The 21,285-nt window shown below is 37.6% G+C and overlaps 1 protein-coding gene across 2 annotated transcripts in view; it reads right to left on the bottom strand.

Annotated features, from left to right (window-relative positions):
• LOC117033193 (charged multivesicular body protein 3) overlaps positions 1-15,041 on the bottom strand; it is a 70,536-nt gene extending 55,495 nt beyond the window's left edge. Inside the window, exons 1-3 of one of the 2 annotated variants that reach the window (XM_033125209.1) lie at positions 14,678-15,041; positions 12,388-12,527; positions 4,145-4,260 (exon numbers count right to left, since the gene is read on the bottom strand). In XM_033125209.1, the coding sequence (XP_032981100.1) occupies positions 4,145-4,260; positions 12,388-12,527; positions 14,678-14,903 (482 nt within the window). In that variant the 5' untranslated portion in view covers positions 14,904-15,041. The remainder of the gene's footprint in view (positions 1-4,144; positions 4,261-12,387; positions 12,528-14,677) is intronic. The other variant, XM_033125214.1, reaches the window with a different exon arrangement.
• Between the last annotated feature and the right edge of the window lie 6,244 nt (positions 15,042-21,285).

Genomic DNA, 21,285 nt, shown 5'->3' with positions numbered 1-21,285 from the left:
ACACAGAGGAAACAAAGGTAGTAACTTTTCAGATTAAGAGGAGATTCAGTCCAAGCATGACCCTATTTTACAACAGAGCAAGTACAGAAGAATTTATCTAAAATCAAATCATTTGTTCAGATTTATCCACTAGGGTCATGACTCCAAATCTTTTGGAAATGGACTGATTCCTACTATAATATTTGTGACTTCCTTCCTGCCCCCGCCCCCCAAAAAATAGACAAATGAAAAACATACTGAAAAATGAAAACAGCTGTCATATTACAGTGGAGAGATTATAAATAAAACATTGTTTGTTTTTTTTAGTATTTTTTTCCGAAAACCTACCATGTGGAATTTTATGGCATGTAAATTTACCTCAATGAAGTTGTGGGGAAAATATCTACCATGTAGATACATTTTTTTTTAAGGGCACAAAAACCTGTCTGGATACACGTTGTTTGTCACAGATTTGTAAATGGATGGAAATAAACACAATTAGTAATGACTTTGGGAAACTATCTAGGTAACTCAGAATCACAGACCACGACTCAGCCCCATTTGAGTTGATTTACTTCCTTAACAAGATAGATTCCATTAATATCAATATTGCTTTAATTGAAATGGTTTGAGAATATATATCCTACAAAATAAAATATCTTCTATCCCAATGTATTTGTCTAATGCAAAATAATAATTTATCAACATGAATTCTATTTTTAACTTCCGCCCAAAAGCAACAAGTTAAATATAGATAATTGCCTTAATGACATCTTAAATATCTTTAAGTAGCTTTAATTTTTTAATTGCATTTGATACTTATGATGACACATTTCTACTCTTGGTCATTCTTTTTATCTTTGTAACCACTTCAGAGAGTATTTGGATTCTGGTTTGTGTGATAAATTCAATGACAGTCTTTCTGGTAGAAAACTTTACGCTGTAAAACAGGCAGTCTTAGTGCTTATATTCATGTAAGAAAACAAATGTACATGTGCTTTCTTTTCAGTTCAGAGCTAAGTGATAGCTTTAAGGTTTATCATTCCAGATAGAATTTCAGAGTACCCAAGAAAAAATAATTCTGTACATTATTATATATCTTTCAAATTAAATCTTATTTCCAGACTTGAAAAACCTCTAATACTTACAAAACACCAGGCTAATGTATATTTATCTAAACACTGCTCTGAAGAAATCCAATATACAAATAAAGTATATCATATTAATTTAAAAACCTAGAAATAAAGACTAATGTACATATTAGTTTTTAAGAATGTTATATTATCTTATATCTATATACAAACTTTTACTGTGAATTGAAAAGAAAAACTTTTTAAATGTCTGAATACATTCAGTAACAATGCCAGGAAGGTATCCTCTACTCCTTCAAGTCAGATGAGGTCACTGGCCTCCCTGGCCTTCCGGGCCTGTTCTCCTTCCTTTCCCGCCCCTGCCTATTGCATGGGTCCCTATCCCTGATGCTATCACCAGAAGCTCTCCTGGCCTGTTTCTCACTTAGCTCCTGCAACTCCTCTGTCCTCCATCTGCTCTTTACTACCCCCAGTCTCTCCAAGCCCCTACGATACACACCCACTTCACTTTCTACTTTCTCCAAAAAAGAGAGCAGAGAATAGATCTGAAAGGTACAGCCCCTCTGAGACAGATCACTTGCTTGGGGAATGAGAGGGGCTATGGTCAGGCAAGCTGGATAAGCAGGAAAAGAAATGAAAACTGCTGCCATGGGCAGTCCGACACTACCCAGAACTGGTTGTCCTGAATGTTCTTATGGAGGTGAAACAGGCCAGGACAGTGTTGCTATACAATGGGCCTGGCCCACTGGAGGAGGCCATCGTGGAGGCCACCCAGAGAAGGAACTACAGTAAAGAAAGCAGCGCACAGTGGAGTACAGAATTTTGGTGTTTTAAAAACTCCATGGTCGAAATGATGACTCAATTATTCAACATATGATTTAAACACTTGCTGAATAACACTATTCCCTGGCCAGTTACATCCTGCAGTGACCTTCTGAACATGCTTTTCTATATTTCTCTATTTTGTTCTTCTATATCTCCATATCCTCAAAAGAAGAAAAAAGTGACCCTGACTTAGCACAGCTTCTATGGCAAGAACAGTTCTTACTCTAGTTGGAAGACTTTCCAAATAAAAAAGGAACACGAACATGACAATATTGAAACCGACATAAGTAACTGTGTATCAAAATCTTCATCTCTGTGATGAAAACTAAAGAAGGTACAGTAAAAGTGCTTTTTTAATAACTAAAAATTATAGTTGAAATCAACAAAAAAGCAAAAGTTGCTCAAAAAATATCTCTTCCATCATAAATAGGAGGTGGTATTATTTGAAGATGAAGGATTTAGATGAAAATATATGGAGGTAGTTTATATGTATCTTCACCATTCTTAGTATAGAATAAAAAAGAGCTTTTCGTAAAGCTAGAACAAGTTGCACTAAAATCCACTTGTCTCAATTATAATGCTTCTGACATATTTTGCTTTATATGATTATACCAAAAAACAAATCAAATATTACCATTTCCTTCAGTTTTTTAATGCTTAATAGATTATCTCCATTTTATGGCATGCTTAGTTGATTTTTGAACTCTTTATTAATGTTATTTAACAACTTAGATTGCAATATGTGTTTAACCTTTACATTTTCGTAAATTTATTTTTACCTGATATTTTCTAATATAAGTATAGTGTTTGAAATGCATTATTCAGTTCATTGACTTTTAAAAAATCAATTCTGAATATTTTTCAATAAAATACTGATTTTTGGCATTATCTGAAAAAATATCAAAATGTCAGCACTATCATTTGTTTCGGTATTGCAATTACCAGTGGGGTAAAAAAGATCTTTCACTTAGACTCTATTTGGGAATGATGGAATCAGACCAAATGCAATTGTTCTTGGTAAACAGAGGACAGAATTAAGAATGATTTCCTTTTTGTAAGAACATTAGCACCACTTAAGCTATCTCGGACATTTCAATGAAAGGCATTGCAATATGATCAAGGTTCTGTGGTGAAGACAAGAATGGAGTTTTGTAGGTAGGTGAGGAGACTAAATGTGAGTTAGGCGATATAAAAACTTCCTTTCCTATCCCCAACTCTTAGGGGGTCATACTCTTAAAGGATATGATAGCTCTCACCCTACATGGTGAGTGAGCAAAACAAGGATAGTAAAGAGAACTGAAGAAAACATGGGCCTAAAATTAAAAGAGCAGGGAAACCTGAGGTGTAGCAGTTGTGTTGTAGGAGGGTTTTCTACAGCTAATGGGCTTTCCATTGTGGCTACATATAAGGGACGTAGGTAAGTCAGGTGTATCTACCTACATTAGAAATTACCTAATGTTGTGGGTGTTTCTACATAGATATCATATGCCCCCTCCTCAGCACTAAACAAAACATGCTGTACATGCTAGTCTTTTATTAAATATTTATTGAATGGATAATTGAATGAGTGAATTTAAGTTATAACTTGGTGGCACTAGAAATTGAAATAAAATGCATTTTAAAGAATAATGGAATAATAAAACAAGAAATATTTTGACAGACTAAATACTGGAGATGATGACAAAAAGAAAAACAAAAATACCTGCAAGGATTCTTGTCTGAGAAAATGGGGGCAGGGAAGCAAGCAGTGAAAGACAGAAAAGGGAAAGGTAGAGAGGGCACATGGTTTACTAAAGAAAAAGAGGACGACTCTGAACTTGGACAATAGTTTTAGGGAACAGGATATAGTGAGAGAGAGTTGTAGGGCAGATTAAAATGAGTGTCAAAATGAAAACTAGAGGTTTTGGAATTTTCAGAATTATGGAAGATTTAGGTCAGCACAAAGGTGTCACAAAACCATAAATGTGTTGAAGTCTCTTTGGGAAAGAAAACTGAAACAAAAAGGACTGAAGACATATTCTCAAGAGTCACCTCCACTAGGAAGAAGACAGAAGAATCAGAGAGAAAAAAAGAAATCTCAGAGAGAAAGTAAATCAATTTATCAAACACTATTAATCAAGCACCTGTGTAACTAACAGGAACTCAATGTTATAATTAACTTTCAGTTTACAGAGGCTTCTAATATCACTGTCTTTATTTTTAAAATTCTGGTCAGAACTCAAATTCTAAGAATTGCCTAATCAACTTACCTGGGGTCACTGGAACAGTTGAAAGTGCCTGTACGTATTCCAAATCTTGATACCTTTTTCACCATTTTCTCCCAGTGGATTTTACCCACCAAGGGACTTCTGTCGTTTGCTATGACCTATTCCCCCAAAAGAAAAACAGAAACTTTAATGACCTAAAATAGAGTCAAACCAACCATTTATAATATAACTTCACTTTTTTAAAAAAGATACTCTGTCCCCAGTTCTTGTTTGTTGTATCATGTTATCATTGCAATTCTTGTAGATGGAGCAACTGTCCAACTGGAAAAGCCTTAAAATACTGAATACAGTACATTAAACCCTCCCCACTCTTAGGCAGTTACATAGATGAGTCAAAGCCTCATTAAAAAGCTGGCCATGTCCCTTCTCCATCATGTGGCCTATTCTCTAAAATTAAGTTACAAAGATTTAAGAAAATGGCCCTTGGAGTCATTTCTCTACTCTGAAAAAATAATTTAAAACAACAATCCAAATAAAGCTTACAAAAAATGATCACACGTGGGTTCAACGAGTTCAAATTTCACTTTTTTAAAAGTATAATTATGGAGCCAAGAGTCAAACACATGTTTTTTATTAAACTATGCTTTGGCTAAATCAATACTACTACTTTTATGGCTCTTTTCATAACAATCATGGAAAGTTCTAACATATAAAAAGAATTACCATAATGAATTCTACATTTTTGAACTTTTACTTCAAATATGCAAATAGCTTTCAAACACAATTAGGGTTGGAAGAAGAAAACGATTTCTTAAAAAAGAAAGCGAAAAAACTGTAATTAACTTTCAAAATATGTAATGACTTCTTTTCTCAGCCTTTTTAGTAGTTAACACCTTTTCCCTTTATTCCTTAATCTTCCTGCTTTGAATGAAGGCAAAATTTAAATAAAGATACCAGTAAAAAACAAAAAGGAAAATATATACATTAAAAACAAAAACACAAACAAAAATAACTAAATGGGAACTTAAAGGAAAGTCAAAAACGTTTTAATGAAAACATCTGATTTATTTTAAGCCCAGGGCAAATAGGCCAATTTTTTTTTCCATGAATGCTACATTACCGATACTATTTTATTCAAAATTACAACACAATACACTGGAGGCCTCTAATCTTTCTGGGAGGAAGGGCTATTTTCATGTTCACAAAGCTCCAGGAAGTCAAATTCCAGGGGTGTGTGTGAAATAAGTGCCAACAGTCAAGAACCAGGGAAGCAGGAGATGGTACAGCTACGTCACGTGAGGCCCCTCTACCACAGTCTAACAAATTTCAAAGGCAGCAGAAAAAGAGATATTGCATGGTGGTGACAAGTGACACTTTATGTTCCTACAGTCCAGTAACCTCTTGCCATATACCATAATCATCCTCATACCTACAGAGATAAACATGCATATGTAACTTTTTGTAACATAACTTTGATGCTTAATAAATACACATGCGTATACATTTAGGGCATTAACTAAATGGTTTTAATGGTACTTTTTAGTGAAAATAAATGGCCTCACTGTGGGAGACTTAAGTTATTATTCAAATGCTCAGCTGGTTGAGATAAACCAGGAAGAAGGCAACTTGAGGACATGGTCTTAGCAGGTGAAAGCTCTTTCAGAGGAGGTTCACATCGCTCACATCACCCAGTAGGTCCCTAGCTTTTGCACTTTTCCATGGTCTAAAAGTGCTGTATACAATGTACTTCAAGAATAAGGGAGATCAAGCAAGGCAGGTATTTCTTTCCTTTTTTTCCCTACCTCTAAAGAGTCAGTATAGTAGTAGTTCTTTCTGTCAAGTAGTCAAAGAAATATTGAACTTATTTTTCAGATAACTCAGGATTAAGAAGTGTCTGTGCGCAATCAATCACCATATTCCCTGTTCTGCCTTCTTTTTATTTTTATTTTTATTTTATTTATTTATTTATTTATTTTTTAACAAAATGCTATGTTTGTTCCAGGCAACAAAGGAACAAGCATACATACTACACAGCTGTAATAATTTGTTTACATCCACCTTCCCACTCAGCTGTGAATACTCTCCCACAAGGCAGAGGCTGGGAGCTCTTCATATTAATATCTCTAGCAACATGCATAGTATCCACTGCCTTCTTTTTAAAAGAACTCACTTCCACTCCCATTTCCTTATCAAGGCTGCAAATAACCCAAACATTTCGGGTCTGTGTTTATAATGACATTGCATCAAGGGATTAATCAAGAGGTTGCTTTAATGTATATCAGATACGCCTTAAGTCTAGGGGCATCTTCCCGTGAGATCCTGATCATTGCACAGGCATCCTTCAGACTTGTAAGAGCTCCAACGCTAGGAAAAGAAGTACAAATGAGATTGTTGTTCCCAGACACCCAGGTTATAGCACAGACAACACAAGTGTGTGGAGAGGTGGGAATGCCCCTGTCGCAAGTACATGACAATGTTTAACCCCAGAGCCTTATATATTCAGCAAGCTGTTCCAACACCTGTTTTTGAAGAGTTTAATGATCACTGAGAGAGCCACACAAAAATGAAAAATCCCCTAGGCATTTTGTGAAAGCATTTTATTTGACTCTATAGTTATGCTTATGCAATTAGAAATTGCTTTGTCCAATGTCCTAAATAGTTATATTACTCAACTGAAGGTTTAGCATCAATTAAATTTGGTGGAGGCTGAATTAAACAATGACTAAAAATGTTAATATTTTCACACAATAACTAATTTGGCTAAGTCACATGGCACAACAAAATACTCTAAGCCTATTACTACTGTGTCACACCAATAAGAGTTCCCAACTTATAGCTCACACCCAAGAGTACACACGATGATTCTGATATGCATTCACACTGTTGGTCTTATTAAGAGGGGAAACATACTCCTAGGGAGTTCAGGAAGGATGTTGTGTTCTCTGTGGGGAATATTTTCAGAGACTAGAAAAAACAACAACAACTAGATAAAAGGACAGCCTGAGTTCCCGTCTGGGACAGGAACCAACCAGGCTAGGAACCAAGCAGAAAAACTTAGAATGTTAGAAAGAACTGTTAGAGAAAGAAGCTGTTAGTTCTTTTCACCTCATATTACAGTGAATGTAAAATAGACATAGAAAAGCTTGACATGCAAATGAATATCCTAGTACTCTATTTTAACAAAAGGATAATTCATAAATACTATTAAATCTTCAAACAATTAAGAGGAAAAAAATATATGAAACATTAACATGTATTATTTAGAAAATAAACTCCGGAGTTGTAGAGAAGACAGAAATCATAAGGAATATAGGATAAATTAAATAAAAGAAATTCATTTTTCCTTTCATAGCGTCATTCCACATGTAGTGTCACCAAAAAAGATAATCAACCTCGATTGCCAATCAACCCATTTCAGAAAAATAACGGACTGATCAAGTGATGGAATAGCTAAGTCACCTATACCCACTTATTAAAGTCACATTTTCCCTACATAAGTAAATCCAGACATCCTTCAGTAAAATGATATATGAAGTCCAAAGTGCTAATTAGAAGTTATATATACCACCTAACTACATTTTTTTCTCAGTAAATACAAAATGAAACTATAGTTCATCTGAGTAAGGAAACGATATTAGAAAACTGGGAGGAAAAGAAGAAAGAAATTGGATGGGCTTAAATATTTCTTACAGGATAGGATATCTAAAAGAAAGGTAATCTGAAGAGGATTGAATTGGTCATGATTTATGTACCCTGACAGATTAAAAAAAAAAAAAGAACAAACTGAAATTAGTCAGCTTCTTTTAAAAGAAAAAAAGAAAAGAAGAAATATTCAGTGAAAAGAACGATATTTCAAATTATTAAAAACTAATTATTGAAAGTTATCTTTTATAAGAGATTAAATGACGAGAGAATATTTCTCTTGTTTCTAGCAGATGATTTCAATTAAAAAAAAACAAACAAAAAACCCTCTTTAAAGAGCTTAAACCAAAGTGTCTGTTCTGATTAGGTGAGTTCAGAGTGCCTAGGACAGGGTTTCAACATCAGTCTTCTCAGCTGTCCTGCCACAGACTGTTCTTCCAACCCCAGCCAGCCATTTGACAGCTGTAAGCCACTAGCCCCAAGCAGTACAAGCCAGACAGTGGTGACCAGTGTAAATCTTGAAGGTCACTGGAAAAATCAAGTATGTGTGTCCTGTACCACTAACACACAGAAAACCATATAAATACATTCCATTTTCTTAGGAGTCATTTTTCAACTATAAATACTTATGAGGTTTAAAAAATATTTTCAGAGAAAAATAATTTAGTGATTAGAATTTATAATGCTAACATTTACTACCATTATTTGTTCTTCACTTCATTCAAGGGTCACCTTATCCGAGAATTCCTTGCCACTCTCTGTCTACTTACCTAACTTACCTAGCTTATTTTTCTTCTTAGCACTTTCCACTAATTGATGTTATAGTAAACATTTAGTTATTTAGTGCCTACCTCTCCCAGATGGAACATGAGCTGCCTGAGAGCAAGGACAGCCGGGTGGTTGCTCCTCGTATATCTCCAGGGTCTGGCATATACTGATTAAACTGTTTCAATTTTGTCATATAATAAGGGAGTAAATCCATGGTTATCTTCAGTAGGACATCAAAAAATACTAAATCATTTATAAACCAAGAATTTATTGCTAATTAGTTAACCAGAGTATGTTTGCTGTCTATAGGTAGAACCCTATATACCAAAAGATTTCCAGACTTTTGATATGGCTTTTCCAAATTTGGAAGGTGATCAGCATCTTTACCATTCATCTCTATGGGATCATTCAATGTGTGGACAAACATTTTGACACAGAACACAGGGCACTGGGACTGGCTATTCAACTCAATCTCACTAATAAAACTAAAATTATCAAAACCAGTAATTCTTCTTCAATCAGACTATCAGAAATAAATACCTGGGAAAAGAAATGGAGTAACAATTTACTTATAAAGGTTTAAAGATGATAGTTTATTTTTCACTACCAACTAATTAACACAGAAAGCAACTAGAATTTTATGGATAAGGTATAGACTATACCCTCCTGGGTTCTCCCTTTGCTGAACTTAAAAATCACTGAATTACAAAGATATCTACAGATTTAATGTAACCCCTATCAAAAATACCAATGGCATTTTTCACAGAACTAGAACAAATAATCCTAAAATTTATATGGAAACACAAAAGACTAAACAGCAATAGTAATCCTGAGAAAGAAGAACAAAGCTGGAGGTATCATGCTACCTGATATCAAACTATATTAGAAATCAACAGTAATCAAAACAGCACGGTACTGGCATAAAAACAGACACACAGATCAGTGGAACAGAATAGAGAGCCCAGAAATAAACCCACACCTCTATGGTCAATTAACCTACGACAAGGAGGCAAGATTATACGATGAAGTAACGACAGTATCTTCGATAAATGGTATTGGGAAAATTGGACAGATACAGGCAAAAAAATGAAACAAGACACTTTCCCGTTTCATATACAAGAATAAACACAACATGAATTAAAGACCTAAAGATAAGACCCCAAACCACAAAACTTCTAAAAGAAAACATAGGCAGTAAACTCTTTGACATTTCGCTTAGTAATATTTTTTTGAATATGTCTCCTTGGGCAAGGGAAACAAAAGAAAAAAACAAACAAGTGGGACTACGTCAAACTAAAAAGTTTTTGCATAGCAAAGGAAACCATTAATAAAATGAAAAGACAACCTATTGAATGGGAGAAGATATTCACCAATGATACATCCAATCAGGGGTTAATAGCCAAAATTTATAAAGAACTCATAAAACCTTACCACCAAAAAATCCGATTAAAAAATGTGCAGAGAACCTCAACAGACATTTCTCCAAAGAGTACATACAAATGGCCAACAGACATGAAAATGCTCAACGTCACTAATCATCAGAGAAATGCAAAACAAAACCACAATGAGATATTACTTCACACCTGTGAGAATGGCCAGCATCAATAAGTCAACAAACAACAAGTGTTGGCCAGGATGTGGAGAAACGGAAACCTCGTGCACTGTTGGTGGGATTGTAAATTGGTGCAGCCACCATGGAAAACAGTATGGAGGTTCCTCAAAAAATTAAAAATAAAACTATCATATGACCTGGCAATTCCACTTCTGGGCATTTATCTGAAGAAATCCAAAACACTAATTTGAAAATATATGTACACCCCCTATGTTCACTGCAGCACTATTTACAATAACCAAGATATGGAAACAACCGAAGTGTCCATCATTAGATGACTGGATAAAGATGTGGTACATATATAAAATGAAATATTATTCAGCCATTAAAAAGAATGAAAACTTACCATTTGCAACAACATAGATGGACCTAGAGTGTATTATGTTAAGTGAAATAAGTCCGACAGAGAAAGACAAATACCATATGATTTCATTTATATGTGGAATCTATAAAACAAAGTAAATGAACAAACAAAATACTGTGGTACCTCGGTTTTCGAACATAATCCGTCACGGAACTCCGTTTGAGTTCTGAAACGTTCAAAAACCGAGGCATGGTCTCCCCATAGAAAGTAATGCAAAAGGGATTAATCCGTTCTAGACCTTTAAAAGCAAACCCTACAACAACAATTTAGCATGAATTTTACTGTCTAATGATACCATAGATCTGTAAAATTTACCACGTTCATAAACCAAAATGTTCATCAACCGAGACGTTCGAAAACCGAGGTACTACTATAGAAACAAACACATAGCTACAGAGAAGAAATTAATGGTCACAAGACGGAAGGAGGGTTGGGGAGGCAGGGTGAAAAAGGGAAAGGGATTAAGAAGTACAAATTGGTTGTTACAAAATAGTCATGGGGATGTGAAGTACAGCCTAAGGATACAGTAAATTGTAAAATCTACGTATGGTGTCAGATGGGTAGTAGACTTGGGGTGATCACTTTGTAAGTTATATAAATGTCTAATCACTATGTTGTACACTTGTAACTAATGTTATGTTGTATGTCAACTGTAATTAGAAAATAAATTAATTTTTAAAATTACTGAATTAGGTCCCTGGAAGGTAATAAGTCAAACACAATAGGAAAATTCCAAGTAAAGGAAAGGTCATGGATATCCAGTGCAATAACCTGAAGAGTTCCCAAACCTTATCCCTTTAATCCAGTGAAGTACCATATTATCCTATCCTTTTTAGATGTATGTGTATTTATTTAAGGCCATGTGCAACAGAAACTCTTATGTAGCCACTATCATAATATAAATCAGTGACAGGACCAGAGCTGTAACTAAGACCTCTGAACTTAGCTTTTTCTACCATATTTTGCAGTTATTGTTGTCATACTGCAAGAAAGTTATATTGACAGAAATATGAAGCAGCAGCTATTTTGATTTTTATACCCTGATCAAACTTTGCCAACCCCAGGGTGAAATCACAAGAGCACTGGACAAGAAATGAGGGGACCTGGGATTTGATCCTGGTTTAATAATCATAATTTGAGCTGTTAATTTACTTGATAGGTTACTTTAAGTGAACTTATCTTTTTAAAAATTCAAATAACTTCAGCCTTGCCGTAAATGATATTTATGAAATTACATTCGATATATTGATATTTTTAACTTACATTAAAATACATAAATGATAATGTGGGCCCACTTATTTACCATGAATGGTATATAAACTACACTCTGGGAAGCATAAAAGATGATTTTTAAAGTCCTTCATCGCTCTAAAATTCTAATATGCTAATTAAATCTCACAGTTTTGATAAGAGCTAGGGCTTTATATTATAATCTCATCAATTTCATAAGCAAAGTAATGAGCACTCCCCACCATTCCCTACACTAGCTCTTCTTCTACAGCCACAGAGTTGGCTATCTTCCTATGGAAGGATTCCTTTACTTTTACTTTAGTGTTCTTCCTCCAGATACAAAAATTATTTGGATCACTGAATTAAAAACTGGAGTTAACAAAAATTGAAAGAAAGGAATATATGTATGTGCTTCTTACTTTAATGAAGAGCCAACAACTAAAATGGATTTGCTTCTGTTGACGCGAAACAAAGCAGTCAACCCTCTTTCCCCAACAATCCCCTCTCACACTCTTCAATTTTCATTTTCCCTGTCTGCAAAACCTCTTTAAGAGGACACTGGAGCCTTCCTATGAGAACTGACTTATGGCTAAGAAATATGACATAAGTACACAGCGGGCGAATACTATTATGATTAAAAAAAAATTCACTTCAATCAGTTTCTGATACCTGAACCAGCCAGATGCCATCTTTTGTGTCTTCTACAAGCTCATAGAAGTGCATTTCACCACTGAAATTGGTACTAGAAACAGATTCAGATGCTTCTTCTTCCTTGAGTGCAGAATAGAGTTCACCTTCCATTAAGTCACCTGAAGACAAGAAAAACAAATTAGTAAGATTTCAAAATTCCCTCATTCCCAACTTCAATGATTAATTCCATTTTACACTGTTAAAAATCGTCTTGTACTTTCATTGCAGATACAGAAGAGTAGAAACTGAATATACCCATTTAAGATTCATACATCCAGTAAATATATAGTAAGAACCTATTATGTGTCAGGCAAAAATGAACAAAACAGACAAAATCTGTTTCCTCCTCATGGGGTTTACATTCTGGGAGGGGAGGGTCACCATAATTTATTAGAAAATAAGTGAAGTTTATACCAGTCCAAAAGCCACCACCATATTATCTACTTTTGTGTATACATGTTCAGGCTTCAAATACTTTTTAAACAGTATGATTTATATACTTCTGACTTAGAGATAATTAGAATAGGCTTACAGAATTTGCCGCCGCTGCATGCTTAAAATAGCAACAGAGTTTTATATGACTTTGAGGTTAGATATAAAGATCACCTATAAGAACAAACTCCACATTCATACACAACATTAACAGTGTAAATTTAGAGCTTGTAAAAGTAAAGGAAAACACTAAATGTCCAATTATTTTACTTTTGCCTTAAATGTTAACAATGAGAAAACAAGCTTTTATCATGATAGCAGCAAAGCCATTCACAGTGAATATTTAAATTATAAAGTTAAATTGCTATACCAAGACTTCGCTGCTATAGAATGTGTGATCTGAGTCATATTTTTATGGGCTATATATATTCTTTAAGTGATATGTACATTCCTGTACACTCAAAGTGACAAGTACTTTTAGGCCCAAAGGAAGGGAATACTATATAAAAGTCGAAAGGAAAAAAATGTGTTACCAAACTATTTTACTATGGAAAATATTTTGGCTTTGGCAGTTAAGATACTTCTCATTGCTAAACCTAGAGCGTTTATTAGATATCTTCTATTTTACTCCATTGCAGCCCCACACCCCAAAATAAAAGTCACCATAAACCAGTCAGCAAATAAGAGTCAAGAATAATACCACAATTTTATGTTTCCTTTAAAGAAAATGTATCACTTTACAAAGAGGGTTCCCTTCTCTACCTCAGTAATAATACATGAATTTGATAACCCTTAACTTGCAAATATGTGAGTGCTAAATCCTCTGGAGTTAATATTCTTGGTCTGTCATACTATATGGCTATAGGATACTAAAGAAGGAAAATATTTCTCTTGTAAAAGACACAGCTGACAGATATACTGAAACAATAAAAAAGATAACCATCAGTTTCTACTGCTTCCTACAACCCAGAATGCCTTTCTCAAAGGACAGTACATTCCCTCCCAGGAAGTATATCTAAACAAGACACATTTGTGCAGGGGGTGAAAAAAAACCAAACCATATTTTTCACCCAATCCTACCCCAAAACCACAGTTATTGAAAATGCATTCTTTAAGAAGTTATTCTCTTAGCACTATTTCGAATTTTATTTCACAACCCATTTCATTGATGCAGCAGTGTCTGTGACACGGAAAGAAAATAAACATTTACATACAAGGATTTTTTTAAAATCCTGAAAGAAATATAAAACAAACAAGGTAGGCATTCACAAAAAAAAAATGTTCACCTCATTTTCATCAAACTTGAAGTATGAAAAGTTAGTACTGTACAGTGTACACTTTCTCTATATTTAAACTCATTATTTTATTCATTATTTTAAACTTATATCTTAGGCTTAAATGTCTCTTTGATAATTAAATATTCCAATGACATTTTTCTCTCTGGGTAACTTGCTATTATTACTGTGACAACGTTTTGGGTTTTTTCTTACATCCTTATGAATTTTAACTGACAAATAATGCTTTCGTTTGTGACATTGCCATATTTTGAGAAAATCACTCAACTTAGTAACAATGCCAAGAAGCTGCACTTTAAACTGTTATTTTAAAATAACCTTAAAAACAGACATACCCCTACACCTAATTCCAGACCCCTTCTCAAAACGGTGATTCACATTTTTGTAGAAAACCTGGACAATGAAAAACTGGGGCAGCTCTCGGAGGAGGTAGGCTTAACTCTTCCAGGTAAGGCCTAATTCTGGGGGACCACCAGGGTACGAGGAAGTACAGGTGGCCACTACCCCGGATGGAGGGGACCTCGGGGGAGCCCGATACTCGCCTGACTTTTCCACCAGCTCCCGTACATCCTTCTTCTCGGGCAGCCCCGAGTATCCCAGCCCCCGGCACTCCAAAATGGTCTTCAGCTTCTTGAAGCTCAGCGCCACCGGATCCACTAGCTGGGTGGCAAAAATGCCAGTTTCATACCACACAATGGCCTCAAAAAACCTAGCCAGGACGAACAAGACCAGAAAATAGAGGAGCAAGAAAAAAAGCTTCAGCCACATCTTCCCCTAAGTCTTCTCTCTTTTCAGAGAGCTCAGAATACGAAAGAGAGGAGGTGAGGGGAGTGTGTATTCACGCCGGCCTGGGCGAGGGCACTATCTGCGCGTGCGGGCCGGCCCTCGCCGCGGTCACTGTTGGAACATCCCGGGCCCGGAGGCAGGTGGATTTGGGTATCTGTGAGGATAGGGAACAGACGAGGAGGGGCAGAGGCGCAGAGCTTCACGCGGGGCCTTCCAGTCAAGAGGCAAGAAAAATAAACAGAAAAAACTTAAAAAGCCCCATTAAACACCGGGTGAGCCCGCGGGGATGCAACGAAGGGACGCTCCCAGGCAGGGGGCAACTGACCGAAGTGGCGGGGTCGGCCTTCCAGCACCGTAATCTCAAGGGGGAGGAGGAAACGAAAAAAAAAATCCGATCCACAAAGGAAGCGGGGTCCCGGCTGCAGGCGGGGGGCGCAGGGGCCGATCGGGAATCCGCGGCGGCGGGTCAAGAGGACGCCCCGCTCGGCCCGGCAAGGCCCGGGGCCCAGCGCGAGAAGAAGCGGGCGCCGCAGCGCCGCGCCCGGCGCCCAGGGCCCAGGCCCCGCCGGCTGCCCAGGATCCGCGAGAAGCGGGGCCCGCACGGCGGCGGCGGCGGCAGCTCCAGGTTCTCTCCCGCCAGCGGGCGGCGCCTTTCAGGGGGGACGGGCACCGCGGCCCGGCCCGGGAGGGGGCGTCCGCGATCTCTGCAAAGGGAAATGGGGCGCGCGGAGCGAAGGTCCCGGAGGAAAAAAAGGAAAAAACAGCTCAAGACGTCTCCCTGGGCGGCTATCTGGTTGCCTCCAGGCCACGCTGTGCCCGCCCCGCTCGGATGGGCGCTGCGGACCCCGGCCGCCGTCCCCGTCACCTCGCGAGGCCGCGACAGTCGCCTCCGTAGCAGAGCGGCAGCGACCGCAGCCCGAGCAGAGACATAACAACTGACGTCGGCGGCGGGGCGGGGCCTCAGGCGGGGCCGGGAAGGAGCGCCCGCCAGGCAGGAGGAGGAAGGGGGTGGCCCAGCTGGGAGCAGTGGCTGGGGAGGGAGGCGGTAAAGAAGTGCGAAGCCGCAGCCTTGACTGGCTGGGCTTCCAAACAGCTCCCAAAGGTGCTCCTCCAATGTCTTCTCCGCTCTCTTTCCTTTTGCCCTGCAGATATTTAGTAATTGATTTTGTCCAAGGGTTGGACTTTGGACTGTGTCATTTTGTGTATTTTTTTGTTAAAATAGGATAGTTAATTATCCTCTTAAAATCGATAAAAATAGAAGAGTACGTTTATGTTAGGTCCTCGTGAATTGGGAAATTTTTGGCACAGTTGGTTTGAGGTGGTAGAAGGTGAAACCCAGAAAACAATGATTTTTTTCCGTCTCTAGGTGAGAATGTAGTTTGTGCATTGTGCGTTGGAGAGGTTTGACTGAAAGGGCAGTTAGAACTAGGCCCACTGGTCCCAGCCGGTTAGAGTCTTTCCTCCCCTTCAGTCTGAGGGGTGTTAAAAGTCAAGTAATGAAGCACTGAGTTCCCAGGACAAAGGTTGTTGAATGTTGATGTGTCCCAGTGCAAAGTTTATCTGTGTTTTCTTTCATTACCCTCCCTGAGTATGGGCTCCGCCAGCAAGAACTTAGATAAAATGAGTAGTGTGGGTGAGCACGCAGTACATAGTTGTATATTTATTTAACACCAGTGGTGAATACTCTTTATGAAAATCTCTGTGCCAGTCCTTAGGAAGAAAGGGATTGCATACATAAATTAAACAAGGCTGGCTTTTACCAACCCCCTTGATCAGGAAGGAAAAGACCTAAGAATTACAAGAGAAACGTTCGCTGTTATGCAAAACTTTATGTCAAATGTCTTAAACTAGGGGTGGGCGTTTTAGGAAGAATGGGGGTATGACCCTCAATCTTGGAGTGAATGAGGAATGGAAAACAAAGAATGAACTGTGAGAATGTAGCCTCCAAATGGTACCCCTTTAAATTAAAGCAATTAAAACCATTTCAGTACACAGCTAGAGGAGGAGGACTTAGAAGGGAACGCCCCTGGAGCAGGGAGAAAGAATCAGAGGAGGAGGTGTAGGAATGTACAACCTAGCTCTTGACCTCTGCTTCTGTGTTTTAACTAGCTTCAATGTGGCTTTGTTTCCACAACTGGCAGATCCATGTGGGAGATTGTATTAAATAGTTCATTCTAACAAGCTTGGTTCTGAAATGTCAGAATCCTTGGGTATGTCACAGTGACCCTATTACTGGGTGATATTGCTGTCCAAACCTTGAAATTTAGGGTGAAGTCCTTCTCTTCAAAGGCATGTACTCACTAGTGAGGAAAGACTGACCCAAACTCAAATAAGGTAAAAGAGGGTCGTGCAGGGAGAGTTGGGGTGTGAGCTGAAGATGGAACCAGTCAGGCCAGAGTTTGAAATTGGAAAAATATTAAAGAAGCGATTAAGTAATTCTTTGATATTTCTTGTTTGTTTCAACTGTCTCCCATCCCACCACCTAGCCTTATTCCCTCAAGGTTTAATGCTTAGAAAAAGTAACAGCACCGACTGATTAAAAAAAAAAATTATATCTTCTATCGATGGGAATGTACAACCTTTCCGGAGGGCAATTTACAACGTGAGCTAGAAAGGCCCCTGAAATGCATGCTCTTTGGCAAAGTAATCTCACTTCAGGGAAGCTATCCTGAAGAAATAACTGGTCACGTGTGTGTAGGGATGTGTGTGCAGAGTTTTGTTGGTGTAAAGTTAGGAAAAAAGAAATAAAGAAGATGAAAACAACCCAAGTATCTGGCAACAGAGATTGGTCAAATACAGTAATCCAAATGATGAACGATTAGGCAGCTTCTAAAAAGAAAGATGTAGACATATGGCCATGGATATGGAACCATGTCCAAAGTGCAGTGTCTGCAGGGAAGAGCAGGTTACTGAGAAGTTTGCATGGTAAATGATGGCATTTTTGTATTTGTATAAGAAAAAAAGATATACATACACTAAAATGTTAATCATATTCATCTTTAGGTGATGGAATTTAGATGATTTAAATTTTTCTTTTGTGCTTTATCTTTATTACTTTTCTGAACTAATTATACATTATTGTTGTAATTTTAAGATGTGTTTTGAAAAATAAGACAACCATTAGAACTGCTTCCCTGGTCTGGAGGTTTAGCTGCAGAGATTCATCCTTTGGGATTCCAAGGAAGGTATGGCCTTTCCTCCCATGAGGGTGATTTCCGTTTCCGCTATGCCTAATTGGGCAGACCATTACAACTTTTGTTCAAAGACAAGGCTGACAAAAGGATGAATTATTTATTGTTTTACATAATCTGTTTTTCTAATAGCTAAACTATTAATCTGGTTTCTTGATTTTCCATCTCAGATTCTGTTAGTTTGTGGGATGGCTTAAATGCCTTATCATTTGATATTGTGGCAAGAACAATGGTAATAAAAATATGCCGGACTAACAAGGATAAACTTTGTGCCAGACAAACCCTACTTATTATAAAATAGATCCTCTTCTTATCCCTACCCAATCTGATTCCTATTCCTCAAAGACTATTCTTTAAGCATTTGTCTCATGTTTACCCATGTATTTCCAATAATAGGTTTATACTGCTTTTCTTGATTTTTCCATTTTTATACATTATGTATTGATTTCTTACCATGGAATATGAAGAATGATCTCTTTTATATCACCCATTCACACACCATTTCCGTTCACTTATCCCCAATATGATTATATGATATATTCATTTTTGTATTAATATGACCATACAAATCTTGTTCATGGCTGAGGCACATCATTTATATTTCCTTTTTTATGCAATTGTTCATTTTCCCTGGAGTTAATAATTAACTCAAATTTTGGTTTGTTCTATTTTCTAGGGCCCTGTCTGAACTATAAAACTATTCTGATGACTAATCTATCAATTCTATATTTTATTGGAAATAAACCTCTGTCCTGGCCTCCTGCTCCAGGCTACACTGGTTATTCTTCAAACCAACTACACAGCTGTCATCCCTTCACTGCTCTTCTATGTTGGATTCTGTTTTCTTGATCCCATGGTTGCACTTTGTTCTTTCACTTCCTTGTTTGCATGGAACACATCCCATTCTACAGTGGTTTAGTAAGAAAGTAAACATGGAGATAAACTTTAGAGACCTTACATATCTAAAACTTCCTTTATCCAACCCTCATTCTTTTTTTTTCCCCAAACTTAACAACCTGCAAGAATATTACCAAAACCTCCTTAATACCCTTCACCAATTTGCCAGTTAACATTTTTGCTGTATTTGTTTTATCATGCCTTTTCTTTATATTGTATATGCATATTTTTATCTTGAACCATTTAAGAGTTAGTTGCAATTATCCTTCATATTCGAATGATAGTTTGGCCAAGTATAGAATTCTAAATTGGAAATCATTTCCCCTCAGAATTTTGAAAACGTCAATCCCTTATCTTCCATCTTCTGTTGTGACTTGTTTGTTCTCTCTGTTAGCTCTTCAACTCTTCTTTTTATCCTTGGTGTTCTGAACTTTTGCAATGATGTGCATCAGGGCAAGTCTCTTTTCCTTCATTGTGTTCAGTGCCCACTGGGCCCTTTCACTAGGACACCTCATGTCCTTCAGTTCTGGGAAATTCTTTATAATTTCCCATGTCCATTATCTCACTTTTCTGGAACTCCCATCAGTGAGATGTTGAAACTCCTAAATTGATCCTACAATTTTATTCTCTTATTTCTCTAGTTTTCCTCTCTTTGCCTTTTGTCCTACTCTCTGACAGATTTCTTCAACTTTATCTTTCACCCCTTCTACTGAATTCTTAATTTTGTCTATCCTAGTTTTTAGTTTCCAAAAACCTCTTGCTTGTCATAGGGATGTACCTTTTCTATAGCAGCCTTGTTTTTGTTTTGTGTGTGTAGTACATTTTCATATCTCTCTGGAGATATTAATTAATAATGGTTTTCCTCCTGAGGTTTCTTTTGCTCTTTCTATTGCCTCTTAGATCTGGATTCATTTTCTATTTGTGTATTTTGGACTTTGTCTTTCATGTTAGAGGCTCTCTTCAATTACCTGGTAATTCTTGGCTTTCTCCTTGTTCATAGTTTCATAAATTTGAGGCACTGAAAAGTTCATTGAAGTTCTTTGAAAGTGAATGTGGCTCACTGTACAATGAATGGTCAGGGCCCATGCATTTCACTAGGAGGATCTGTAAGTCCTTTCTGCTGGGTTGTTTGCTTTTGTTGAAGAGGAATTCTGCCTGCAAGTTCAAATACGGCTGTCAGCATCCTGGGACTGAGTGGGAGAAGGAGGCTGGACTATCACGACTCAACCATCAGACTTGAGCTTAATACCATAGTTTTCAGTAGGGTTCCTCATCTCCCTGACATAACTATACTGGTATTTCTAAGTTCAGAGTCTGCCTCTCCACTTCAAAGGATAAACCTCCCATCTTCTTCTGGGCAAGTGCCTGGCTCCACAGGGTACAACTGTACCTTATGAAACTTCTAGCAAATCTTCCAGTTTTCAGCCCCACCCAGCAACCTGGGCTTCCAAAGTGTTGTGCTTCCAATTTCTGAACATTTGCTAGATTCTGTGACACCAACTGTTTATTTAGTGTGGCAGAGGTAGTGCCACAGACCACAGCTTCTGGCCTTCTTGCAGTTAGGTTCTGTAAATGACTGAGTCATGGCCGGTGGGAGGCAAGTAGTAATGTGCACTTCTTTCAGGCCTGGCCCATGTAAACAGGCCGGCCCTCTCCAGATTGGGTAGCCAGGAGGTGGACCCAGAGAACAGTCCTGAGAACTTTGTGCTATAGCAGGTCCTGGAGCCCCTAGGATTTGTTTTGACCTTCTGCCTCCATTTTTTGACTATAAGGCTCTCTGCATCTAAGACAAAATCACTTCCACAGAGCCAGAGGAGCAAGGGTGGCACTTGCAAGGACCTCAGAATGATAGACAGGGAGCATAGGAAAAGGAATCCCAACATTTACTACTTTGTTTTTTGGTAGGGACAAAGAGAGTGGCAGATAAAGGGAAAGGAAATAACACCATTGTCTTCACTTTGTTCTCTTACCCCATTATCAAGAACACATTTGGGTAAAAAATGGTTAAAATGGTGAGAAATGGTTAAAAAATGGCTCAAAATCTAAGCCCCGTGTAGAAAAGTTAGGTGTTTATCATCTTATGTCTGGTTACACACAGCGAAGCATAGATTTGAGGTAGGCAAAGTCAGTCTCCAGCATAGAAACATATTTGATGTTTCCCATTTCAAGGACAGAAATGTTCATTTCATTAGTAACTAATCATAAAAGGGTGTTAGGGCAGCTCTTGCCTTAGACCAGCTCACCCTTCAGCAGTTTCCCCAGGGAGCTCTTGGCCA

Source organism: Rhinolophus ferrumequinum, chromosome 13 (genome assembly GCF_004115265.2).
Source record: "Rhinolophus ferrumequinum isolate MPI-CBG mRhiFer1 chromosome 13, mRhiFer1_v1.p, whole genome shotgun sequence".
Taxonomy (NCBI): domain Eukaryota; kingdom Metazoa; phylum Chordata; class Mammalia; order Chiroptera; family Rhinolophidae; genus Rhinolophus; species Rhinolophus ferrumequinum.
Note: the sequence above shows the minus strand (reverse complement) of the source record. Positions and strands in the feature narration are given on the sequence as shown.